Below are 27,879 nucleotides of genomic sequence, written 5' to 3'. Positions count from 1 at the left end.
ACGTTTCTAACAAATTCTCCCCTCTCGACACACCCGCTGAGGAAACAACTCTGATCATTGGTGACTCTGTTTTGAGGAACGTGAAGTTAGCGAAAGCAGCGACCACAGTCTGTATCCCAGGGGCCAGAGCAGGCGACGTTGAATGCCACCTAAAACTGCTGGCTAGGGATAAACGTAGATATGGTAAAATTATTATTCACGTCGGCAATAACGACACCCGATTACGCCAATCGGAGGCATGCAAGAACAATGTCGGACTCTGTAGATTTCTCTGGACCCCCTGCCCAACAAGTGATGACATGTATAGCCGTACATCATCACTAAACCGCTGGTTGTTGAGGTGGTGTCCAGATAACAATGTGGGCTTCATAGATAACTGGCGCACCTTTTGGAGAGTTCCTGGTCTGATGCGGAGAGACGGCATTCATCCAACTTTGGATGGTGCAGCTCTCATTTGTAGAAACCTGACTCGGTTACCTAGATGGTCAAACCCGTGACATTTCAGAGTTAGGACCAGGAAGCAGAGTTGCAGTCTTACACGCTTCTCTGCGCTTCTATTACAGCAGTCGCCCCCACAAAACCCCATAGAAACTGTTTCTGCCCCACGACCACTTTAACTTTCTAAACCAAAGGGAAATAAAAAACATAGGGTTGTGCGTCGCCTTATATTTGAAACAATGCACTACGGCTTTGTTATTGTCTTTCTGTCTGGGACTGAGTAAATGAACAGGCTCTAAAACTGTACTGGGAAACTCAGAGGAAGAAAACTTGTGCTGATAATTACCTGTGTGTTAACCTATTTGTGAGGGCATCAGTAAAAAGGATGCCAAATGCATCCAACGAATAACCAAGACTAATTACTCTTGCTTTATTACTTGAAGCAAGAGCTGGTGTAAGCTGTGAACTGAGTCTGGACGTAACCCATAACAAATAATCCTAGTAAGTCTTTCTTTGCACTATTTCAAAAGCATGATTTTCATTCATTCACATATCTTTTTCATTTATGTATACAGTCTGATCAGGGATATTGGAAAAGCCCTTTTATATTTACCTTATGTTAAGTGAACACAAATGTAACAAAACTACATTAGGCTACTTTGAAATAGGCATTGCTTTTTACCATTTATTTATTCTGCGTTTACCCAAGTTCCACACTTCTTTTGATGGAATGATACTGATACCTTTTCTCAATGTCATAATACATGCTGCTTTTTACTGGTGAATTTGATTTGTATTGTCAGTTTCATTTCAAAAAATAAAGGTAACAAACATCACAGTTAAAACAAAACACAATATTATCATGAAACATATTCAAATGTTCTGTCGCAGCAGGATCCAATTAAATAATGAGGTTGTGTGCACTGCCGCTTTAAGAATAGAGTCAAAACAAAGCGTGCACTGGCCGGTGTTGTGCCGTAATAAGCACGGAAGTGTTTTTTTGTTATCGGTGGCTACTCACAATGGGTGAGAGAAATGAGAGCTGCTACATACTTTGAAATTAGTTAACTCTGTGAAACGCGCCTTTAACATCATTAACACGAATGTATTATTCCTCCGTATTATTTTAACATCACCTGAACTAAACGGAGGATATAGCTTGCTAGCTTGTAAGCTAGCTCCAATAACGCTAGCAGCCATGCCGCCCTACTCAGAATTGAGGAAAACAAACCACTTCTACTACTTCATCAAATTCACCCTGAACATCTACTCGATGCTCTTCTCGGTAAGTTTCTGGTCCATTTATGAACACCAACATTCTATGCGCCACAGTAGGTTCGTAGTCGTTATCTGCTGATAGTAGTAGTTCGACGCGAACCACCCAAAACCTAACCCTTTCGCCAAACTTTATTCAAAAACCAATACGTTTAAATGTCCCTTGAGCTCCAGCCATGTAAACTCATTGTAGTAAATAACTTCAGGTTTATTGCAAATATATACGATCAACACTGCAATTCGGCGTATACATCAAGGAAACACTCGGTTTTTCTTGATTACAATTTCGATGTTAAACACCGACTCGCCTCAAACACCAGCGATGCAAGATGGGTATACCTGTGATGGGGTATACCTGTGATTTCATTTAAATGATTCAATGTGTGTTGGTTAGAACACATGCCGTATTTGCTAGAAGACTGTGTTGGTTGGAAAAAAGTTATAAATCACGATTACAAACATTATGTATTGGCCGTTCAGCCATGTGGACATTTGTGGTTATATATTGGGATTTGGTGTGGAATTCTCTGGACACTAGCTAGCTGCTGAATGGTTAGCTTACAAGACAGACATTAGCACCTCTAACACCATGCATCCAGATGAATTAATTTGCTTTTAATACAATATTTGTCGACAGCCTAATAATCGAATAGTGGTCTGAGATGTTAATAATTGGCTTTTTTTTATTTGATACAAATAAAAAAATCACTGGCTAACAAATTCAGGCATATATGTTGATACCCACAGTACATTAAATATTGCTAATTTTTAAACACATTCAATTGATCCAGACCATGTTATTTTAAACACGTAATCAGGATGAAATGTGCTTGTACAGAGATAAAACTACTCCAAACTCAGTTTAAAAAATGGTTTACCATTTCATAACACAGCCCTCCTTTTCCAGACAATGCTAACCTAAGAAAACACAAGTTAATAATTTAGTTAATGAATGTAAATATTTGTTTGTGTCACCAGGTATTTTGGCAGTTTGATAAATTGGGCTGAACATTTTGTTTGTCAAACTGGCTTTGATTCATTTGTAATCCGGCAGCTACTTTAAATCAGAGAGAAAAAATATGCAAAAAAAGAGCTCAATGGTTTATTTTGACTGGTGGCGAGTGCAATATCTGTCACAATTCTAATTGTGAAGATATCTTTCACTGTCTAGTGTCTTCCTTCCATCTGGAGAATATCATTTGTTGGCAGGGGCAAATCTGTAACACCATAATTCCCGTCTGATGTGTCAGCTGTCTGATTTTATTGTCTGATACAGATAAATCCGTATCTGCGTCTTTGTGGTCTAAATGCGCAGCTATGATTGCACTGATTTATTTATTTATTTTCTTGATAGAGCATAATGCAGGCTAAGATGATTGGGCTAATTTAGAAATGGTGTCCTCCAGAACTTTATTGGTCAGACCTCATTACTGCTGCAGTGAAGGTTGAAAGGACGACTTAGGAAGTGGGAACCAAGCCAGATGCATCTGTCACTGCTTTATTAGAGGGCTGAAAGCATTAAATGGAGTTGAAGATAGATAGCCTCTGTTTCCAATTTTTAAAAAACAGAAGGAAATAAACACTGGTTAATTCTTCTCTTTTTATAGCACTAGCATTAATTGAATATAAATAGGGTCTTGACACAGTATCTTACTAATTTGTAGGGGTTTTGAAATTAATAGTTTCGGCTGGGGCTGGACAATAAAGTTTTAGAGTTTAAAAATTACTTCCTGGTAGTAGTAACGCCTGCCAAGGAAATAGCGGACCCAGCTCAGCCAAGAATTGATGCTGTACCAGAGCGTTTATTTTTATGCCTGTACTGTATCATTTATACAAAATAACAACACGGAAACCGTAGTATGAACCATCAACAACTTTATCACCGTCAAACACACTACAACACATCCGCTCCCTTCTTCTGTTCTGCCCTTCACAATAAAAGAGATAACAAGTTCAAATCACTCAGTATTTTGCTGATTAAAATGTAAAGTTACATAAATAAATTAGCTTACACTGTGTCCTTTTTTAAGTTAAAATAATTAAAATAAAAAAGGGAATATATATCTTGACTGCTTTGATTTATTGATGAAAACGTAGCCATGATGTGCAGTAATATCCAAAATGGAGGATGTATTGCATCGTGATGCATCGTGATATCGAAGCGAATCAAGGAAAGGATAATCGTAATCAAAATAAATTGTGAGATCAGCGAATATTCACACCCCTACTAATTTGTCAGCATGTTCTCTAAGGATTTTATTCAGTGACCTAATTACTCTTTTCAATAATTTTCAATGTAATGCACAAGATCTTGTGACACTTTAGAATTGACAGATGCCACTTACCGAACAGTGTATTGAAAGTCGTTAAACTTGTCCACAGACTAATAACAATCTGACAGTGTAATAATTCTGGGCTGATACCGATGTTTACAATAATAATTTGGCCGATAGCCGATACCGATGTTTTTTGTTTTGTTAAAAAATAACTGAACTGGTTTAAAGTCTTTTAACCCTTCATCACACTATCTTTGAATGAGAACAAATTAAATCATACAAATTTATCAAACATACACATGAATTTTTGTGAAAAATCTCTTTTTCGTTTTGTTTTGTTTCTCATACTGTACTCAGTACATTGTTGAGTACTATTTTAAACAAATAACTACTATTAAGTACATGTTTTTTGTAGACCGATGGGACTAACATGAAAGCCTGTCAAATAAATTAAATAACACAACCTAATATGTACAGACAAAAAATTCTGATTTCAAGCCAAGTTTTGCCAGCTTGAACTATACAGGATACTGTTAGTTGTAAAATCAGGGCATATACATTATTATAAGAAAATTCAGACCCAAAATGTCTGAAGATAAAATTTCCTGATGTTTTATGGGCACAAAAAAATTAATCCAACTGTGATTTGAAAGAATGTGGGAAAAAATTTAATAAAAACTGAAATCAGGACAGCTGTCATACTGATGAACTGAGGATTAGTGTGAAAGCAAAAAAGGAGGGGGGGTAGTTCAGATAAACTCACTGTCTTAAGGAATTCTATTACAGCCAGCTCCCTGTCATTAAAATCATATTGCCACCAACTAGTTTTCAGTTGTTGCACAGTGTGATGATGCCATCACAGTCTTGTGGCACATCCAGTTATCCAGCATTTTGGACTTAATCCTGTCTGAGTCTCCTGCCATCAGGGACTACTTGTCCACTCTCCTTCATTAACTACATAATTACAGTAAGTGGATATGGTAGCAGTTTATGTGGACAGTAGATTTATCCTGCCCCAAATCCACTTAAAAGAATTTCCTTAGTCTGGATTTCAGCATAGCTTTGCAGTGTTTCCACCAGGATTTTTTTCAGCACCACCGCACCCCCCAAAAAAATAAATTTTAAATGTGGTGCACGCATAGTAAACCTGCTGCCGGAAGAATATCAATAGAGAATAACGTTACATGGCGAATGTTCTTTTAAACTGTAACATCTTAAACATAACTTATTCTAGTCTTCTCCTGCTTATCTAATATTGTCTAGTCTTCTCTCGCTTATCTCCTCTCGTTGTCTCTGTCCTAGGGATGGGTATCATTTGAATTTTAGCGATTCCGATTCTGTTTATTGATTCTGGTTCTTATCGGAAAACACCTCACCTGGAAATAGACACTCTGGACTCTGTTAACAAAAATCCCAGCACATTTTCACCCGAATGTCATCATCTTATGCACATTACTGGTAACTGATTACACACTCACTGATCAGCAGGCTGTCACAGTCGCACTCAGAGCCTTCAGGACAACCAACAGTACAGGCTACATTGCTCCAAATCAATTACGTTCTGCCTTAAATGTTTGTCCAGATTCAAGGTGCGTTATCTTTTAAGAACCGATTAGCAGAAGCAAAATGTAACTTTTTCTCACGGGTACCCAGTAACACTACTCTGTTCTCGTCTACCTCACTCCCTCTCTTCGGGGGCGTGTCGCCCCAAAGATTCTACAGTGCTCCGTCACAATAAAAGCCCTTGCAGAGTCGTCTAATAGTGACGTCATGACATTTCATAAAATTCTGAAACAGCGGCGGCAATAATTTTGCAGCCACGGGCCACATCTGCAAAATTGAGGTAGAGGAAACCCTGCATTTCAATGTCTTAAAAAAACCCACAAACAACTAAAGGGGTCTTAATATCTTTTAAAGGGATAGTCCAGTGATTTTGAAGTGGGGTTGTTTGATTTACTTATGCATAGTTAATGTTACCTTATGAAGATGGTGATCAGCGATATAATTTTAACAGAGTTTGGAAGGGAAATTGAAGTAGCGTAAGTCCCAGTCCCAGCGTACAATTGAACGGATATTTCTTTTTTAGGTAAGCATTTAAAAATGTGCAGAAAAAGACGTTTTTCGGTGGTCCCCTCTGCAACAGTGGGACTGTGACTTAAGCTACTTCAATTTCCCCTCCAAACTCCGGAAAATTACATCGCTGATCACCATCTCCATATTGTAAACAATTAACTATGCATAAGTAACTCATACAACCCCACCTCAAAATCACTGAACTATCCCTTTAAAATCCACTGTATATAAAAACAACTGCAGTATTGTCAGACACTGTCTTCACACATTGCCAAGCTATATATTTCATGAGTCCTCCCTCCCTCTCTCTCTCTCTCTGTCCCCCCCCCCCCCCCCCCCCCCCAGCTGATGGGTCTTTGTGTGCTTTGTGTGGGGGTGTATGCTGAAGTGGAAAGGCAGAAGAACCGAACCCTGGAGGGCCTTTTCCTTGCTCCTGCTGTGGTGCTCATCTTGCTGGGCCTGGTGATGTTCACTGTGTCGCTGGTGGGCATGGTTGGATCCCTCAGGGACAACAAGACCCTGCTGCACATGGTAGGGGTAATGGAGGAGGCACAGTGGGTGCAACTGACTGCAAGTTTTACAGTCTGTTAAACATGAAATACATTCAGTTTGAAGAGGTACAACAGCTCTAATTGGGGCCCGAACACTGAAAATGCAGTGCCCTCGGTGTCCACTGGAGGGCACCATGTACCAGAGGTGCAAGGCCATATTGTTTCCGTAAGGATTGTTAGGGCCCGAGCACCGACAGCCTGGAGGCTGGCGAAGGCCTTATTGTAATCACAATGATTATTACTATTGCGACATAAGAATGGCACACAAGGTTTTTGGATAAATCGAAACGCGTGACTATGGCGACGCATGATTAGCCATGAAACAGGAAGTTGTTTTTAAGGGAAAAAGGTAAGTTGGTTGATTCAACATGAACGAAACTTGGCACACGCATTACAAGAGAGGAGTACATTAATCTGATATAGGTCTATGGCTCGGGTATTGCAAAATGGCTCCAAAGTACAAAATATAATTTTTCTTACATTTTCACTTATGTGTATGAAATTTCATCATCTCCAGCCTTGTCTTGGTGCCATGACCTAATCCCAACACGAAGTTGGCAATTTTGAATTGAGTTTGAAACTGTCAGGCTTCACTTACTGTCCAGTGCCTGACAGGTGAAGGCAGTTGTCAGATGAACTCAATTCAAACACACATCAAATATCGGAGCATTGTCAAGCGGCCAGTGTTTGGCAACGGTGGCGCGGCTGCAGCACGCCCCGACGTGCACACATGCACGAGGGCCCGATCATCGCTGCTTGTTGTTATTATATTCTGTAATGAATCGCAATTTTGAGGAACTAAACTTGTCTCGATTGTTATGAAATCTTTGGCCAAAATTCAGTCTTGGTGAAAACATCCTTCTTTTGTGGTGTTCGCGAATAGGCTAGGCAAAATGGCTCAACACCCCCCCCCCCCCCCCCAAAGTCAAGCCTCGAGATTGCGTTTATCCCACATGTACATAATTTGAGAGGCAGATGTATCCTGTCCTGACCTACAAAAAAGCCTCTTGGAGCCATGCCGTCAAACCAACAGGAAGTCGGCCATTTTGTTTCGAAGTCTATTTTTTGTAAATTGACACTTCATACTTTAACGAACTCCTCCGAACAATTTCACATGAAACGCTTCAAATTTGGTTGGTGGCATCTAAATACCTATGGGATGCAAACTGGCTAAAAGGCTTTAGTGGCTGCGAAGGCACGTCAAATTTTAAAGTTTCAGCACATTTGTGCTCAACACATTTGCATGTCAATATTAAAACATAGGCATAGCACCACCTACTGGCAACAGGAAGTTACAACATTTGTACTTATACGTCCTCTTGCCTTGCATATTCAATGAATCCAAGTCAGCTTTTGCCAGCTAAGTTGTGAGACGTTGATGATGGTATAGCGTGAACCTTTTTAACAAAGTAATAAACGCTGTTGCCATGGCAATTCATTGTTCGCCATCAAATACGAATGTGTTTGAGGGACTTAGGATGCTTAGAAGCTTGGCAGACATGTTAAGAGCAGTAATTGCTGATGTCATAAATGGCATTTTAGTCAAATTCTGTCGAAATTGCTCAATAGCGCCCCCTACAACATTTAAAAGTCAAGACCCCCACCTTTAGATTTGATGTAGAAGAACGAAATTTGGTAGGCATGTGTATCATGTGACGACCTCCAAAAAAGCGTCTGGGAGCCATTATTATTATTCTCTGCAGGTCCCTCATTTTTCACTGCCAAAATGTGCATTGGGAAATTATTCTTGTGCATGGGCGTGGCAAAATGGCTCTCTAGCGCCACCTACACATTTTCAAAAATTCAGCCCCTCATTCAGGTTTCATCTACAAGGATGAAATTTGGGAGACACACTTATCATGTCCAAATCCACAAAAAAGTCTATTGAAGACATATTATCTCAACAGGAAGTCGGACATTTTGGTTTGGAAATAAAGTTTCGACCCCATTTTTGCCCTTTTCACACATTATATTTTAACAAACTTTCAAAGATTTCATATGACCTACCTCAAATTTGGTGTTGTCATCTTAAGACCTATGACATGAAAAGTTATCAAAATCCTGACTTTTCGTCAGAGGCCGAATTTTTATCTTTCGCCATGTAACAGGGATTTGCTTATAATCAAAGGTAAATGGTCCGATCTGTTCCAAACTTCCTAGACATGATTACAGTCCTGCCCTCAACACATCTACATGTCGATATTGACAGAACGTCATAGTGCCACCTGCTGGGAACTGGAAGTGACATGTTTTTTATACTATGTCCTCTACCACCATTACAAGTACTCATCAGACTGTTATAACTCGACCATATGTTGTCATATCTTCACCATGTATTAAACGCTGTTGCCATGGTGATGCATTGTTCGCCATTAAATACGAATATGTGTTTGAGGGACTTGGGATGCTTTGCGTCTCATGATACTTGGCATACATGTTAAGATTGGCAAATTGTAATATCTGAAATGGCGCTTTGGTCTAATTGTGTCAAAATAGCTCGATAGTGCCCCTTACATCATTTCAAAGTCAAGGCACAAAACTTGGCACACGCATTACAAACGAGGAGAAGTTTAATCTGATATGGCCCTGAGAATGGCTCCATAGCACCCCCTAGAATTAAAGAAAAATTAAGCCCCTCTGTTTAGCCTACGTGTATGAAAATTTCAGTGGCACGTATCATATCACAGCAACTCCATATTCAGTCGCTGTCATCTCAAGCCCTGGTTGTTGAAAAGTTATCAATAAGATTTGTATTCCGTGGAACGCCATAGGCGTGGCCTCTTGGCTATTGTTCCATGATAGGGGACGCCTTGCAGTTTACCTTATCCATCTCAAACTAGCACTGGTGTAACATTTTGAAATCTGTCAGTGTTCGTGTGAGGCCCTCTCGGCGGAGTGGAGTTATGGAATTCTGATGTTTCATGGCGACACATTGAAATTCACGGCCACGAAACACCAGAATGCCATAACTCCATTCCACGTTGTCATATCTAAACCAAATTTCTCATGCATGACACTGTCCCATGCTCAACACATCTACATGTCAACATTGAGCCATAGTTATTGCGCCATCTACTGACAACAGTAAGTTACACCTATGTGAAGGGATTAAAGTTCTCCGTTGCTACGATGGAAATCCGTCAACCAGAGTTTCCCATCCTTTATTAGACTTCTGAGGTCAAAGTAATATTGCGGAGCGTCAAACTGAACGCTCAGAAAACGGTCCTGAAAGTTCAGCACCGCTCTGGAGAAAGCGAATACTGTAATGCCTCTGATAAGATCGTGCTGGTGCAGAAATCAGCGCGTTTATTCATCACAACCAACAGAATTTCATTTCTAATGGAGGGTTAGGTTTCACAAATCACGTTAAGTTTCATCCACAATCTTTTATACAGGAATTAGGAATAAGGTGTACAGCTGTTGTAGCTGGGAGGCGACAACACAGCCCACTGCGTCAAGGTGATCTCGCTAGATAAGTGTCATTTTGTCAATAAAAAAAGAAGCAGCATTCATACAAAATGGCTCAGCATTCACCCACAAGAAAGATAGAAGGAAAGAAAGAAATCACAAAAAAAAAGATAACATAACTAAAGATATTAGTGATATGGACTGGGATTCGAACCAACAGTCTTCTAGCTAGGAGGCGACAAAACAGCCCCCTGCGCCAAGGTGAAGTATTGCGATACGATAAAATCGATTATTTAGGCTTGTCTTTTCCCACTTAAAGAAGAACAAAACAAATACTTTTGCTTTATTGAGAGGAGTGTTGATCTTTTATCCTGCCCATCGTCCGGACCTTAGTTGGGGAGCAGGGAGATAGTTTCTCCAGTGCTGAAGCTGTCTGCTCCTGGACCAACCTCTTATTTTCCCTCCAACAGCGCGGTGAACAGACGGACAGAGACCTTCGTGTGGAACCGAGGTGTTGCTACATTTGTTATTGGACATCAGCGGTAACATTAGCTGCTAGTATGTACACCGAACTTCTAGCTGCTCTGCTCTTTTTTCTGTCTCGCTCCACGCACGTACACACACTGCACCACACACACTCCACGCACTGCCCCATTCACAACAGGATTTACGCCACTCATACAACAGGAGCAATAGTAAATATACAAGTGGTTTCCTTTTCAGAAAAAGCAACATGTTAATTACTTATAAGGAAACTTGGACACTTTCTGTCACTTTCTTCCGCCTGTTTCACTGTTTTCGTTCAGAAGCCCATTGTGCGACGATAATAATCATCCGTGCGGAAACACAGTGAGCCGTGCAACATTAGTTACAAACGCTGCTCTGGTGGTTTAGGGGTGTCCACCATTTCGGCTGCTTTTGCCCGTTTTTTCCGGAAACGGATATGACGTTGCGTCGTCGCCGTCCCACCCATAAAACAAATAGAAATAACGATTCTGGGGAGAAAAATTGATTTTAAAAATCGCCCCATACAAAATTGCGATACATACGCAAATCGTTTTTTTCGCCCACCCCTAATTCATACAGAATGCCTCAGTATTCACTCATGAGAAAGAAAGAAGTTAAGAACGAAAGAAATATGAAGAAAAGAGAAAAAACAACAACAACCAAATCCTTTTTGCTGAGATTTGAAGCAGGTGCGCTGCCTTTTGCAGAAGCTGGAGTCGATCCAGAGTTCTGGCTGAGATACGAGAGACCAGTCCACTAAGTCAAGGAGATCTCGATTGTCAAGTGTCATTTTGTCAAAGAAAAAACAATTGCAGAAATCGCATCTTGGCCCCATACCGGACATTTTCTTTATCAAATTTTCATGTTTAAAAATTTATATAAAATCACTGAAATATGATAGAGCTTAGACGAGTGAAAGTCATCGAGTGATTAGTGAGCCGGATTTTTCGATGTGAAAACAGTGTACGTAGCTCAAACGCTGAGACGAGATAGCCGCTAAGAATCAATAAGCATAATAATAATAACTAAAAGCGCATTTCCTGCGGAAATTCGATGCACAGGATCGACTGCCGCGAAAGCACAGCGCAGCACTTATTGCTTAGACAGATCATGTGAACCTGGATTCGAACCGACAATGTTATAGTTGGGAGGCGACCAATGCGCCAATGTGATTTTGATAGAAAAGTGTCATTTTGTCAATCAAAAAAGAAGCAGCATTTGTACAGAATGCATTCAAAAGTAAGAAAGAAAAATTATTATTATTATACTGATTCTTCCGTAGCTGCTATCTCGTCTCACAGTGTTTGTGCTACGTACACTGTTTTCACATCAAAAAATCTGTCTCACTCCTCACTTGATAGCTTTTACTTTTCTAAGCTCTGTCATATTTCAGTGATTTTATATAAAACATGAACATTTGACCAAAAACTGGCCTGTAGGGGGCCAAGCTGCGATTGCAGCAATTCTTTTTTTTCTTTGACAAAATGACACGTATATTGAGATCTCTGTAGTGCAGTGGACTGGTCTCTCAGTCAGAAGCCTGTTGGTTCGACTCCAGCTTCTGCAAGAGGCTTTTGTTTCAAACCACTCGGGTCCGATACAGATGATAAGTCAACCCACTGCAGCTGTGCCAATCAGCGCACCTGCTTCAAATGATATGTCTCAGCACAAAGGATTCGGTTGTTGTTTTTTTTTATATTGTTTTTCTATTTTATACAATTTTTCTTTCTTAACATCTTTTTTTTCTTAACTTCTTCTTTCTCTACTTTATTTTTTTTTTCTTAACTTTTTTTTTCTTTCTTATGTGTGTATGCTGAGGCATGCTGTATTAATGCTGCTACTTTTTTCATTGACAAAATGACACTTATCTATCAAGATCACATGGGCGCAGTGGGCTGCGTTGTCGCCTCTCAACTAGAAGATTGTCGGTTCAAATCCAGGTTCACATGATCTGTCTCAGCAATAAGTGCTTCGCTGTGCTTTCGCGGCAGTTTATACCCCAAGGAAATGAACACTTCTAGTAATACTAGAGTTTCGAAGATTTAGATGTGTGAATGCATGAGTGCCACTTACCCTAAGTCTTCAATCTTCTTCAAACTTTTGGGCCGTCCGCCGGCAATAAAAGTCCCCTGGCAACCCGGACCAATAATATTAGCGGACCGCTGCTCACTTCCGTTGTGTCTTTTGCATTTGTGTTGTAGCTTTTGATTTGTGTTGTGGCTTTTGCATTAGTGTTGTGGCTTGTGTTGACCCTTCTCGGTCACCGTACATAGGTCTTGAGATGACACACACCAAATTTGAAGTTGCTCACGTGAAATCTGAAGGAGGAGTCTGTTAAAGTATGAAAGGTGTGAATTGGCCAAAATTAGACTTTGAAGTAGGGCTGAGCGATATGGCCTATAAGTAATATCGCAATATATTTTTATATTGTACAATATATGCGTACCTCTCCTCTCTCCCCCATGTTCTCCTCACCCCAACTGGTCGAAAAAGAACTGAATCCGGTTCTGCCAGAGATTTCTTCCTGCTAAAAGAGTTTTTTTTTCATCCACAGTTGCCAAGTGCTTGCTCATTGTGGGATTTGTTGGGTTTTCCCTGTAATATTGTAATATTGACATCACTATTTAAAGTGCCTTGACACAATGTATGTTGTGATTTGGCACTATACAAATAAAATGTAATTGAATATATCATTCTATTTTTAAATCTCCTCTAAAGCACTTCATACATGAAATATTTAACCCTTTATGCATACAATTACACCAATGTGAGGATTGTAGTAGTCCCTACAACCTATGTCTGCATTAAAACATTCTTTAATATTCATTATATTCATTAATTTCTGTTGGGACAATTTTAAACTTGACACAACCAAGTTGAATTTAACAAAACAGTATTATTGAAACCAGGCAATTTAATCAAAGCTAAAAAAAACAAGCTCAAAGTAACAATAAGTGTATTCAACAAGAAACCCAGAGAAAAACATTTCAAAACCACATAAATAAATGTGCACATTTTGTGAATGATGTTTGACACATTTTCAAAAATGTGGTAAAAAACGGTTTGTGTTGCCCGCTAAACTCTCATCTCCTCACTCCTGCATCTACCTTCCCCAGTGACCTGCTTTGGTTTTGGTTTCACATACATTACGGTCGGTCTGTAACGTTAAAACCCTTAAATCAGAGGAAGACAGCGGGAGTGCTGGTGTCAGAGGAGGAGAATAAACGAAGTGGTTAGAAAACCGTAGCAAACAGAAAACACAAGGTAAAGACACCATCACATGAAGTTAAACTTCACCGGGATATTTTATTTTATTTATATTACAGTTAAAAGTATCTAACCACATAGTTGGATAACGTCGGCCACAAAAAGTAATGCATAAACAAAAAAATATTACATCACATTGATTTAGCAGAAGCTTTTTTGCCCAAAGTAACTTACAATAAGTCCATTCAACCATGAAGTTATTACCCAAAAGTGCAAGAATCAATAGATTTGACAGACACATTTGTCAAATAGGCAAAAACAGCTTCAAGTGCTCAATTAAATTTTTTGACATTTATGTATTTATGGTAACAAGATTGAAGCATATTGGACATGGCACATACTGTGCAAAGAAAAAAATTCTGCACACTATGGGATGCAGGGCATGCAGTACAGAGGTGAAAGAAAAGGTAAGGGAGACATTCGACATTGTACTCTGACATCAATATATTTTGGCTCCTGAAAATTTAATTTCACTCCTAAATACCTTGTAGTGGGTGGTAATAGGGCATGGCTCCAATAGACTTTGGTCTCCATAGTCTGGACATTATCTATCTGCCTATGTTGGATAATCGCAATCTGACTGACATTTGGGGGGGCGCTGAGCTGCTTTCCCTGCCCATTTCCACTTTAAAAGGTGTACATTTTCATTCAAAAAGGTTTCATTCAAATCAGAGGACGTTTAGCCCCTCAAAATTGCAATGCATTTGTCGCAATAATAATAATCAGAGCAGTTTCAAGAGGGTCTTCGCCAGCCTTCGGTCGGCGCTTGGGCCCTAATAATAATCCTTACGGAAACAATAGGGCTGGCGCCTCCAAACCAAAGAGATAAAATAAGAAAATTACACAACAGCAGCATGTCACAAAACATTTACACCACTGATGGCTTCATATGGCTTTTTCTCTTCAAATGCAAATTCACAGCTGTTGGTGTTGCTAATGACAGCCAAAGAGCTCAAAGCAAGCAGGGATACATCTCTCTGTCTTATTAACTTGCGCAAAATAATGTGAATTTAAAATGAGGCTTAAAAGTTAAACAACAAAGTCAGTGATGTTCCTTTTAGTTTTTGATGAGAAGCTAATTTCATTCTGATGAAGCCATAAAGTGAATGTTTATCACTGGGAAATATTTAGATGATGTTGTTCAACCAAACTTTTAACTCAGTTTTCAACCATTTAAAAACTTTAGCAAATATTCCATAAATGAGTTTTTTTTTTCCTCTCTGGTAGTGTCCCAGGTTTGATGATTTGGCTGCTATTCCAGTTCAAGGCCTTTAATACATAAATATAATTTCTATGATATCTGCAGTCTGATCTGATATTCCTATTTGCCTAAATTACACAGTAATGGTGCAAACTGAAGCTACAAAGTAAAAATGTGATGTTAAAGAACTTTTCTACTTCAAAAATACATTTTGTATGTGTCAGCAGAGGAATTGTGATGTAAATGAAAGAAGAATCTGACACACTGGATCAACAGGCGTAACCTGCTAAATGTGGCACAAACTGCATTATATAAATACTAGTGCTGTCAACATAAACGCGTTTAAAAGAATTAAATGCCATTTACACATTTTGTTTACTTTCTGTGGCGGCTGACCTGTGTGATGACATATGCCGCATAACTGTTATCCATTAGCCATCCTGGTTAAAGATGGATACAGACAAGGAAGGAGTTTGAGGAGGTAAAAGTACGTTTTAACATGAAACGCACACAAGAAGTGACACGGGGAAGTATGCAATACACACGCAAAACAGGAATTGTTTGCCACTTTCACGATGGACGTTCAAAAGAAACTATGATGAATATATTGCAGGATACACTTATGTTGAAATAAACAGGAAGTAGTTTGAGCGGACGCTCTCTGTGTTGTACGGACGGAGAGAAATAACTTGACGGCTTAATGTGGTTCCGCATTAAAGCATCTTACATTTATCATCTGTTGCAGTGAAAACGCTCAACATGACAGGAAAAAGCCCTGCATATAGTGTGCGTGATTTTTTTTTCAGAAACACGGAAAAGGCAGAGAATATTGGTGAAGAGTGTTGTTGTGGTTTCCAGGTTGACACACACACTGCCTGTCACATCACAGCTTACACAGGAGATGGTTACCCGATGTGTCCAGGTATTTAGCTAATAAATATCTGGACACATCGGTGTCTTTATGGTTTTATTGGAAATCTTTAGTTCACAGGAGAGAATGTGCTCAAAGTTAAAAAGATGCTATTAAACAATAGTATTTGAATTTAAATACTTCCTCTGTGTTGATTCTCAATTAATGCCATTATTTTACATTTAAATATCCATTATTACAAACTTCAGTCCTAAGAAAAAAAATGCGACTATCATCATCATCATCTTCAACCGCTTATCCGGGGTTGGGTCGCCGGGGCAGCAGCTTCAGTAGGGGACCCCAAACTTCCCTTTCCCGGGCCACATTAACCAGCTCTGACTAAGGAATCCCGAGGCATTCCCATGCCAGTGTGGAGATATAATCTCTCCACCTAGTCCTGGGTCTACCCCGAGGTCTTTTCCCAGCTGGACGTGCCTAGAACACCTCCCAGGGGAGGCACCCAGGGGGCATCCTTACCAGATGCCCAAACCACCTCAACTGGCTCCATTCTACGCAAAGGAGCAGCGGCTCTACTCCGAGTTCCTCACGGATGACTGAGCTTCTCACCCAATCTCTAAGGGAGACACCAGCCACCTTCCTAAGAAAACCCATTTTGGCCGCTTGTACCCGCGATCTCGTTTTTTCGGTCACGACCCATCCTTCATGACCATAGGTGAGGGTAGGAACAAAGATTGACCGGTAGATCGAGAGCTTTGCCTTCCGGCTCAGCTCCCTTTTTGTCACAATGGTGCGGCAAAACGAGTGCAATACCGCCCCCGCTGCTCCAATTCTCCGGCCAATCTCACACTCCATTGTCCCCTCATTCGCAAACAAGACCCCGAGGTACTTAAACTCCTTCACTTGAGGTAAGGGCTCATTCCCTACCTGGAGTAAACAACCCACCGGTTTCCTGCTGAGAACCATGGCCTCAGATTTAGAGGTGCTGATCCTCATCCCAACCGCTTCACACTCGGCTGCGAACTGATCCAGTGAGTGCTGAAGGTCACAGACCGATGGTGCCATCAGGACCACATCATCTGCAAAGAGCAGTGATGAGATCCCCAGCCCACCGGGCTGCAACCCCCCCACTACGACTACGCCTTGATATCCTGTCCATAAATATCACAAACAGGATTGGTGACAACCGCTTCCGGAGTCCTCTGGGATAACATATCCCTAAAGGATTCCTTCTTCAGTGGGACAGCTTTGCTAACCACCGGTGTCCACCACGGTGTTCTAGGGTTACCGCCCCTTGAGGCACCTATGACCTTGAGACCACAGCTCACTGGCCCCAAGAAGTGACCCCCTCACCCCATACTCCCGCAGCACCTCCCACAGTATCTCTCTGGGGACCCGGTCATACGCCTTCTCCAGATCCACAATGGAAGCTTTGAACATTGCCCACTCAGGTTCAATGTCCCCAACTTCCACAGGGATGCCAGAAAAGCTCCGCCGGAGGTGTGAGTTGAAAATCTCATGGATGCCAGACGTCCTCCAGACGTTCCCAGTTCACCTGCGCTACACGTTTGGGCTTAACAGGTCTATCCAGAGTCTTCCCCCACCCCCGGATCCAACTCACCACCAGATGGTGATCAGTTGACAGCTCCGCCCCTCTCCCCCCTCATCGCTCCCCCCTCATCAACCTTCGATCTAGGGTGCTCTGGTACCACGTACACTTATGAGCATCCTTATGTTTGAACATGGTGTTCGTTATAGACAAACCATGGCTAGCACAGAAGTCTAATAACAAAAATCCGATCAGGGAGGCCGTTCCTCCCAATCACGCCTCTCCAGGTGTCTCCATCATTGCCCACGTGGGCGTTGAAGTCTCCCAGCAGAACAACGGAGTCCCCTACTGGGGCCCCAGCAGGACTCCATTCAGGGTCTCCAAGAAGGCCGAATACTCTGAACTGCGATTAATTTGTTAATTTTTTTTAATCGATTGACAGCACTAATAAATACATAAGTATGTGATTCAGAACTGTAAAGTTAATAATCTTCAATTATTCACATGCATACTGGTATGAATGAAAGTTAAAATGGAATGAATGCAATTCGGTCATCTCTTCTTGAGAAGACTGTTAGGAGTTTTGGGTCCAAAAGACTAAAGTGTACTTGAGATTTTTACAGCGTGAAGGAACAACCTCTAAAGGATACGCAGATAACGTTGATGGATGGATGATCCATTAAAATATTTCTGTAAATATAATAATAAAATACAGATGTACCAATCCTGGGACATCTGTAATTTATTATTTATTATGTTATGTTCCGTGATATTAATGTATTGAAAAGGAGCTGTTATAGTCAGTTTTAGATGCACCATTGCCAATAACATACCATGGGAAGGCTGTAAGAATTTTGTCATCTTCCTCCACAGTTCCTCTGTGTTCTCTGCGTGTTGCTGCTTCTTCAGGCAATCGCGCTCACCACAGCTCTCATCTTTGAAAAGAAGGTAAACTTGTCTGTCACAGCCTGTACGTTCCTGTACACTACCTTTATGATTCCTTCCAGCCACAGTCAGTTCACTTCACTACTCTTTCTGACCGCCATCTTTTTTTGTGAGTGCTCATAACAGTGACCACCTCTGTGTTTCTGGATTTCTCCTTTTTTATCTAGACATCTGCCTTGTTTCAGAGCAGCATACGAGAAGGAATAAAGCACTACTACGATGATCTGGACTTCAAAAACATCTTGGACTATGTGCAACAAAAGGTTATAAGATATTTTTATCCAGAAGATATGGGCAGATAGGACATTTATTACATTTGGGAAAAATACTAACCTTTTAAATTTGTCGACAGATATTTGCAATACATGTCTAAAAATGTTGGTATGATCTGATATCATGGTAATGAATAGATTTCAGATAGAAAGGTGTGTTGGACTAAGTACAGGTTGTCCACAACAGAGGGCTCATACATTCCTTTTTCATTTAAAGTGGACTTATTTGTATTAGTTATGTCTAGTTAACTAATATCCGACATGTATTGTTGTTGTTGTTATTATTATTATTATTATTATTATTATTATTACCAGCCCAATGGCACTGCAGAGTGTGATGATTATTACAGGACCCACGGTGTGATCGCTCAGTGTTGGAGTAGCTGGATCATTGGTGGTTCTTTAAAAGGAGAGGAGAGGCAACTCATCATTTAGCTCTAATAAAAACAGACTTTAGGTAATCTTAAGGCAGCTTTTAGAACTGCAGAAAAGATTAAGTGGCGTGTGAATGACTGACTTTATGGATTGTCTACTGCAGGTACAACAGGTGTCGATTGCTCAGCAGAAGCAGAAAGGTTGTTTAATTTAAAGAGCTCTGGAAGAACATGCCTTCAAGAACATGCTTTCACTTTTATTTTTTTAAATGTCAATTTTTGATGAGCCTTTGTTTTCATAGTATGCCTGGTGCTTAATCGCCTTTACTTACTGTTTTGTTTTCCAGTTTTCATGCTGTGGAGGGGATGAGTATAAAGACTGGGGGGTCAACCAGTACCATTTCTGCAATGGTACTGGTCCGCTTGCCTGTGGGGTTCCCTATACCTGTTGTGTTCGCCGCAAGGTGAGTGCTGGTCACACAAGCAAACAGGCCTTCACATGCTTTTTAGTTCAGGTCCAGTCTTGTACATGCACCCACTGCATAAGTGATTAAATTAGGGTTTTCCTGGTGGTGGTGTGCTGTCCCTGTCCCTGTTTTGATAATTTTTGTTTCTGTGTTTGTGGTTTTGTCTTTTCCAATATTATGTACCACTTTTAAATTTTTGATTTGATGGAGCAGTCCCATTTCCTTAGTCGCTCTCAGACCCTGGGGAGGGAAGCTGTTGAGGGATGTGCTCCTTTACCTTCTTTCCATTTTCAGAACAGCCCCCCAGACCCGAAGGGTAAGAGCCTTGAACATGGGGAAGAAAATTTGGTTTTGACAGTTTTATAATATTTTCCTTTTTTTGTTTCCTGTTTTCTACCATAAATAAAAGAAAAAAAAATAATAATGGGGGGGGCAGCATGTAAGAGAATAGCATGGAAATACAGAGTACCCATCCAATACAAGTGCATGTAAAAAATGTATTATTTTAACAGCTGTTTGCTACCAACCCTGTATGGAAATTACTTTAGTCTGGGTCTTTGACACTGACAGTATAAAACAATAATACAGTACACATCGTAGTTTTACTTGTGGGACTGTCCAGTGTGAAATATTGCTGACATTTTCTTTAGCTCTGGCTAACTATACACTATCGGAAATAATTCTTCACCACTCTAAAAACAGTACCTGCCAGCGACAGTACAGCGCAACTGCTGTTTAGAAGTGGCGAAGAAGAAAAGATTTCGGGGAACAGCACATTGCCATTTTATCAGGGTGTAGCTAATATTCTTTAAAGACGTGGTATCTGATCGGTCCATAGATTCAAGTACTCGCAGATGCCCAATCCAGCATTTTTTGCAATATGGGAAGCACTTTCGATGCTGGAATTGGAACATCTCTACAGGAAATTTGTGCAGGAGAATATCTGAGACTAAACAGACAGTTTTGAACATAAGTAGAGCATGTGAGCAGAGACTATTGAAGAAAGAGGGCATAGTGTTGAGAGAAAGCATTACAAAATCTGAACATGAAATACAAAAACGGATGCTCTCAAAATGAAAAAACTTGTTCTAAATGTGCATTAACATGATTATAATATGCACCTACATAGGCAGGCGCACAACACTCACACACACTGTTTGTTACACACAGATTCCCTGCTCATGCTGGTGACGTGAAACCAGTTCCTCAGCAGTGAAGTGTCCTCTCTTAATACCTGGACAATTTGCCTTCATAATGGCACTTTGATGAGTCACCTGGCCTTTAAAAAGGGAATCAAGATGGCACTCTGATTGTTATATTGGCCGTTTTGCCCAATGCACACACATGATTGAAGTCCAACACTCTTTAACCACCTTTTTTCCACCATTAAATTAGCAGAAGTGGATTAGAACTCTACCTAGCCCTCATTATCAACACTGTACATAATTCACTGGGTAGAGAAGTGCCTCATTCACGTGCTGCGATCAAAGTTATAAAGCCTTTGGGTAATTTCTCTATTTTAAATTAAATGTTGTTCCCTCGTGCCCCCGCCCCCACCACGTGCCTGGTATCAAGGTTTTGATGCCATGGAACCAATGGAGATGCTGCGACAGAAACACCCAGTGTTTCAGTACAGCAAAGCATTCCAAGAAGCTGCGCGCTTAACACCTGGCACAAGAACCCGCAGAGTGGCTGTAGACGGAGGAGGAGGAGGAGTGCTGAGAGAAGGACAAGAGTTGAGAAAGAGAGACAGAAGCATGTTCTGTACTGTGCTGAAGATTATTAAAACCTTTGAAGAGAGAAGTCGTTTGCAAGAGATGGAAGTGTTGATTCGAAGCTGAACATTGGCCAAGCTTCTGCTGTTATCAGTACCTACCTGTCGGGGCTTATGTTCACACTCTGGCTAACAGGAGAATGTAACACCCCCTTGTGAGGACCATTAGCTGCATATGCTCCCCCATATTATTATCTCTGTCCATCTGAGCCCAGTTAAAATCTTGTCCCTTGACGCTTTGCACAGGTTGGAGAGGTCGTCAACACTCTGTGTGGTTGCCATACTCTGGATAAAGAGGTTAGAGCAACTTCTTGTTATTGTAGGCAAATTATGCCCATCGTTTTTTGTATTTCTGACAGGAATGACACAATTTTAAAATGTTACATTCACTGAGAGGATAGGAGTCACAACATGAGTGAAGTTCCTTTTTTTAAGTCTTCTATTTTAATGATTAGCTTTTGATTTTATTTAAACTCATGTAGTTATAATAAAAACATTTTTATAATTAATAATTATTATGATTAATTAATTATTTTATCATTAAAATTATGACATTCTTTTAAATCTGTATATATAGCTCAAATAACCAGATGGAATGTGTATTCAAATCATGGCACTTTTATCATAGTGATGCAAAATTCTATAAAAAGTGTGAAAATGAAAATTGAGTTCCTCTGTGACACCAGTAATTCTTGGCAGCTTGACGGATTATTTGGTTGCGGTCTGTTTTGGCAGCAAAGATGACGTGCAGACGCTTTTTTATTTGTCGTTCGAAGCTGTTCAGCTTGATTTCAAACTTGAAAACTTTTTTCTCTGGTTGTTTTCCTCTGGTCTGTGTATCAGCGTGAAACCCTGCATGACCAGATCCATGTGCGAGGCTGCCTCCACGCAGTCAACCTCTGGATGAGTGACAATATTGGAATAACCATCGCACTCTGCAGTGCCATTGGGCTGCCACAGGTAATTTAACACTCACAGCACCGACTCACTAAAACTAAACTGCCCGAAAAACCCTCTGTCCAACCAAACCGTTGCAACTTGTCTTCCCAACAACAATGCCTGGTAAATCCTTCAGATCAGATTTAGCACTCCCACCTTGTTGGCACATGCAAAATTTGAGTCTGGTGAATACTTAACTCTTCAGAAAAGCTGCTTTACCGACTCAGTTTTTGACAGTTCGTTTACTTACAGTAAATCTGAATCTGTCTACTTTACATTGCATCGTCCACAAATCTAAATCTCAAATTTAGACCTGTCGCAGCCCTTTCAGAGAAGAGTAATTACAATAATTACTGCTCTAAGACAACTGCATAAATAGCTTTGGTTCTCTCCAGCACCACTGCTCCAGGATAAACTGTAGCTCATAAAAGCTGCAAGAAATGTTGTTCAACTAAACAACTGGGATCAAACCACGGGTTGTGGCCTGTTCAGGGACCTAAGGTTATCAAACTCACGGGATCAATATTAATCAATGACAGTTGATACAATTTTAACATTTTAACCTGTGAAAGCTTCTGATACTGATCTATTAAAGTGTGCCCCAAGATGCCATGGTCTGATCCTTAGCACAATGGGCTTCAGAAGCAAAATTTGGTGTAAAACTGTAATGGCAACTAACATTTTACATTGGTTGCACAGGTGCGCGTAACTTTTTCATTTTGGTGCACCAGCACATAATTTAGGTGCAATACAATGTTCTACCTTTTCTTGACACTGGTAATTTCTTAACACATTATGTAAATGACAGGAATAAGAGTGCTTTTTCATGAGGATAGTTTGGGATCTAAATTTTGTAGATGGTATATCTTTGGGTATATCGTAAGCAGTGTTAAATTTTATCATCATTTCTGACTCAAAGCAGTGAGGAGTAGAATGGACAAATGTTTTGTTTTTTCAGACTGTAAACATTACAGTACATTGTTGAACATTTTTGAACACTGAACAGCTCCAATTGAACAAATAATTAATATAAAGCACATTATGTTGTGTGTTGAGTGATGGGACTAACATAAAGCCTGTCAGAAGAAAAAAGTAACACAACTCAATATGTAGAGACAGACTGTTAGCTAAAGCCCTTGGACTCTACTGTTGTAAAGGGTTGTAGGTCTTTCACTGTGAACCAGGTCACAGTGAGGCTTTACTCATTCACCCTCTCAGACATCCTCCCACTAGCTGCAGCTGTTGTCTCTGACTGGGACCAGCAGCTGTAGAGTACTTTCCCTTTCACTAAATGTTCTGTGTCACTACCTTTATTTCCAAAAAATTTGTTACACTTGCAACGAGCATTGTCACTTTAGACTGGTTCACTCTCTGCGCCATCGCCACACAGAGCAGGTCTGCGTCTGTGACGGGCAGTGGGAGCTGTAACCGGTGCTGCCACCAATCCGATGCTGCTAACTCTCAGAGGCTGCTAAGTCTTGCAGCATCGATAACGTCGGACCTTATCGATTCTAAGGTCTTTTATAATTTTATTAATACTGGATTTCGATGCCCATCCCCAACTATGTCTGATTTATTTTCCCAGTTCCCACCAACATACAGCAAAGAAGAATACCATGGTCAACGAAGAAGGCCCGCTCCTTCTCTGCCTCTGATTAGCTCAGACCGTGGTATTCTTCTTTGCTGGATACTGATGGGGAAAAAAACATAACGCCACACACTAGAGCCCGACCGATATTCGATTTTTGGATATTACAGACTAAAACATTTCTGATATTCTTTATATATATGGGAAAGCTAATTTCAACAGTGGAAGTTTAAAGTAGCAGAAAGTGACCTGAAATTACTTCTGCTTGACATTGTATGCAAAATACAAAATTAAAATTAAAAATTAAAATTGAAGGTGGGCTCCCGTTGGGGGGGCCGGCGCCCTCCCAATTCAATGGTAGGGGAAACATCGATGTCCCTTTTAGCAATATTTCGCTGGCAATGTACAATGTTAACGGTCACAAAAAGTAACTCATGGTTCACAGCTGCCGAGTTAAGACATGAACAGCGACAGGGCCTCTGCTATCAACGTTTAAGGTAAATATTCAATGTAGAAAACCAGACTTTTAAATTTTAACTTTTGTAAATGCGACCACTGGAATTGTTCGATTGGACGCCATGCCATACTGCTTATCCAGGACAAAACAGTTTGGTGTGAATACAGGTCACGTTACCGTTAGTTACACTTCTATTACAGAGAAGGCCCAACATACCAACATTTTAAATGTCATATTTAATATTTTTCAATGAATAATAATTATCTCTTTTACGATTTTTTTTTGACTGATTTTAAATGAAGTTTGCTTCAGAAATTTAAGTGACCTAAAACCTTGAAAATAGAGTTATTCAATCAGATTTAGTGGTTCAAGCAGAAAAGTTGTTACAGTTCGCTCACTCATTGGTTAGGACTTCATGATAGGGACTGTCCAGAGCTTGCGTGTTCATTTAGTAAGTGACAGGTAAATCAGCCAATCACATTTTGCAAGTGGGTGGGACAAAAAAAAACATTGCCTTATGCCTTCCAGAAGGCCACTGACATCTAGACGGGTTAGTGCGCGCGAATGTGAGGGCCACTGTAGTTATGACATTTAAAAAGCATCTGGTGAATCATTTACAGGGGATATTGTCATTTAAATCTGTGTCGTCTGCGTAATTATGGTATCATATTTTGTTGTTTTCCATGATCTGAGCCAGTTGTTTATTGCCTTGAAGTCGTTCAGCTGCTTAAAAACAGCTTTTTCAGTGATTTTGCTCAGATGCTTCATTAGTGAAGAGTCCAAATTGTTCTTTTTTAAAGAGTGGCTTGATAGCAGCAGTTTTCAGGGCCTGTGGGAAGACACCTGAGAGAAGAGATGTGTTTACAATCTGTAAAAGATCTGAGGCCAGTGTATGCATACAGTGTAGTTTGCCTCTGCTGCCTCAGTGGGAGATTGGCCTGTTTGTCTCGGTGTAAGAAGAACGTGGGAGTGCAGCAGTCGGTGTAGCGAAAACATGGTGTGTTAATTTATATGGACTCTGAATGAGCAAATTGAGCGGAATGGATTTGAGGGGTGTGAGAAAGCAGGAGCGTGGAAGGCAAGGGAGTAGCTAAAACACAGGATGATTATATTATAGAAAGGAAAAATACCATGTATTTCATAGGTCTGTGTTGTTTACAGTCCGAATATTCTCATTTCGTATCACATTGAATAATATCCTCAATGTTTATACATCCATATGGACTCATGGGAGTGGCCTGCATGATAGAAGGACCCTATAGGTTTGATTCGGAGAAAGACAGCTATAAATGCTCCATTACCCATAAGCCTTTGTGCCATTGGTTTGGGGTAGAAGCCCATCAGATGTGTGAATCACAGCTGTAGCAAATTCAAATTGATTCATTGTTAAAGTTATGAATAAAATATTGTGTAATATTATTGAAATCATCCAAATTATACCCAGAATTAATTGAAGCTGTATATTGTGTTGTTCAGTCTTATTGATAGCTTTCTTCAGTGCATTAGGGCTCATGCTTGAAACGAGTTATGTCTCTGGCCAAAAACACTGTACCGACGACACATTAAGAATTAGGTAGTCCATTGGTTCACCGCTTTTACATGCGTATTGTCACGTTTGTCCTGGAATTGAAAAGATGGCAGATCGATACAACATTCCACGCTTTTTCTATAATCTTTTCAAATTTTCAAATTTTAATGCTGTGTTAAACTTCAATCTGGTTAGGGTCAGGGTTATTGTTCGGGTTCGTTGTCATTGCCTATCAAAATGAAGAATAAAATTGTTTCAAAAACAAATAATCGCTAATCTTTATCATTCTAATTTTTGTTTTGTTTTTACCGTACTAGTGTCTCACTTCAGAGAGTGTTACCCATGTTTGGGCTTTAATTACGGGTCACCTAACAGTGTCTATGTTTCTGTTAACAAAATAAGGATCAGACCAGCGTCCGTACGCTTTCTGGATGTACTTGTTCTCCCTGCATACTTGTTATTAGTTGTCTTGATGGCTGAGGGATTTAAGGCCTTGTGTGGAAATTATTAATTGGTTAATAATTTAGTGAGTGACATATTGCAACAATTGAAAAATCATTCAAGACATTCATCTTTTTATTGACATGCCTTGGGCTAAATTAATTTGTTAAGGAAACAAATGTTAGTTTCACCTCAAGACACTTTGACAACATCTGAATGAAAAAGGTTCCATGTCTCCCTGCAGCTGCTGGGCATCATTTTAAGCTGCGTCTTCTGGAACTTGCTGGTGGACATGAGTGAGTCGGCCGACATGGTGGACTTCAAGCTGAAGAAGTCAGAGTTTGACTACAGCGAATTAGACCTGGCTGGTGCCGGCTGGTGTATGTGCCTGCCGAGGGAGAGCGGCTACCTGCCCGTCCCTGCCTCTGAGCCCGACCTCGACCCCATTGACATTCACCTGCAGAAGCTCAAGAAGCAGCCGCCTCGCACACACGCTCAGCTCCGGGAGCTGCAGCAGTCCAGATCGGCCACTGGTCTGGACGAGGTAGACGTTGGCCGGAAGCAAAAAAGGGAACACTGAGTGGTCTTTTTACCCTTTCTTGCCTTTCTTTTTCTGTCATTGTATTCCATGCATTTGTTGTTAAAGAGACATTTGGTCAGTATTTTTGGCACTTTGTGGATGAATTTGTTTACAACAAAATTTGATGGAACAACATGCAACAATTGCTTTTTGAAAAAAAGGTTTTATTTGTCTCATGAGATTTAGGACGTATCACAATTTAATTTTTTTTTCATCCTTTGAAATTGAGCTTTGTCTCACATGCTTAAGCTTACCTCAGGCTGTTTTGAAAATAGCCCTGTAGTTCGACGACAGTACTATATGGTGTGTAAATTAATGGTAGCTTAAAAAGATGTTTTTCATTGTTGAAGAAATAGGAATAGCCAAGTACGTCTTGCGTGTTGCGTCTGTGACGGATGTATACAGTTTGTGTATTATTTATTTTTTATCATGATTTAAATTAGATTTTGTGCAATCAGTGTACATTGTAAGACTGATAGAAAAACATGGGATGCATGTTTTGTACTGTATATTATGTAAGTCTAAAAAAACTAAACAAAACAATGGTTTACATGTTAGGCTGTCATCAGGGGGACCTCAGTCATTTTAAAACTAAACGTTTTTTCCTTCCATCTTTTAAAGAAACAAATAAAGGGATTATCCAGACGTCAAATTCAGTATGAAACTACTCTGATGGTTTTTTGTATCTGAGTTATGCACTGTTTTGAGCTTCCTCCGAGCTCCTGCCTTGTACCAGCACTACTGTTCTTGTCAATAAAGCTGAATTTGTCTACTGATTTTTGTGATGTGTTGCTGCTTTGTATGTAAACAAAATGAAGGATGCCGTAAATTTCAACTGCAAACTGAAGCATTTTCCTTCATCAAGGGAGAACTATTTGTTCCTTCTAGTTTATTGTGATATTTCTACCTTGAAATCTTGCTGAAAATTGTTAAATTGTACATTTTCTTGTCATATTTATAAATTTTTTCAGGAAACCTACAAAAAAACAAATCGGAGCTAAAAAAACAACAACCCAAGAAGTAAATTGGTTGAGGGTACACAACTGCACCTGTGGTGAATCATTGTGGTGGCTTCATGGTCTTCATGCCACTTTATATTGG

The 27,879-nt window shown here is 40.2% G+C and overlaps 1 protein-coding gene across 3 annotated transcripts; it reads left to right on the top strand.

Annotated features, from left to right (window-relative positions):
- Nucleotides 1–571: 571 nt before the first annotated feature.
- On the top strand, nt 572–27,554 carry zgc:110329 (uncharacterized protein LOC550500 homolog). 3 transcript variants are annotated; one of them, XM_035640503.2, is made up of 8 exons: nt 572–939; nt 6,408–6,593; nt 18,287–18,361; nt 18,526–18,621; nt 19,352–19,468; nt 21,492–21,542; nt 22,089–22,205; nt 26,443–27,554. In XM_035640503.2, the coding sequence occupies exons 2-8, from the start codon at nt 6,411–6,413 to the stop codon at nt 26,776–26,778; spliced, it is 975 nt and encodes a 324-aa protein (XP_035496396.1). In that variant the 5' UTR covers nt 572–939; nt 6,408–6,410; the 3' UTR covers nt 26,779–27,554. The 3 variants fall into 3 exon arrangements, with proteins under 3 accessions (XP_035496396.1, XP_035496395.1, XP_035496394.1); XM_035640502.2 differs by lacking the exon at nt 572–939 and adding an exon at nt 1,023–1,723 and having other exon boundaries at nt 18,544–18,621; XM_035640501.2 differs by lacking the exon at nt 572–939 and adding an exon at nt 1,042–1,723.
- Nucleotides 27,555–27,879: the final 325 nt, after the last annotated feature.

This window comes from Scophthalmus maximus, chromosome 19, assembly GCF_022379125.1.
Source record: "Scophthalmus maximus strain ysfricsl-2021 chromosome 19, ASM2237912v1, whole genome shotgun sequence".
Lineage (NCBI taxonomy): Eukaryota > Metazoa > Chordata > Actinopteri > Pleuronectiformes > Scophthalmidae > Scophthalmus > Scophthalmus maximus.
This window is presented reverse-complemented; position numbering and strand designations above follow the sequence as displayed.

What these genes read in the sequence shown, in the direction of transcription:
- zgc:110329 (XM_035640501.2), top strand. Translation starts at nt 1,637, where the DNA reads ATGCCGCCCTACTCAGAATTGAGGAAAACAAACCACTTCTACTACTTC. An exon ending in CCTGTTGTGTTCGCCGCAAG is followed by an intron (nt 19,469 to 21,491) that starts GTGAGTGCTGGT and finishes CGCTTTGCACAG; the next exon opens with GTTGGAGAGGTCGTCAACAC. An exon ending in GTGCCATTGGGCTGCCACAG is followed by an intron (nt 22,206 to 26,442) that starts GTAATTTAACAC and finishes GTCTCCCTGCAG; the next exon opens with CTGCTGGGCATCATTTTAAG.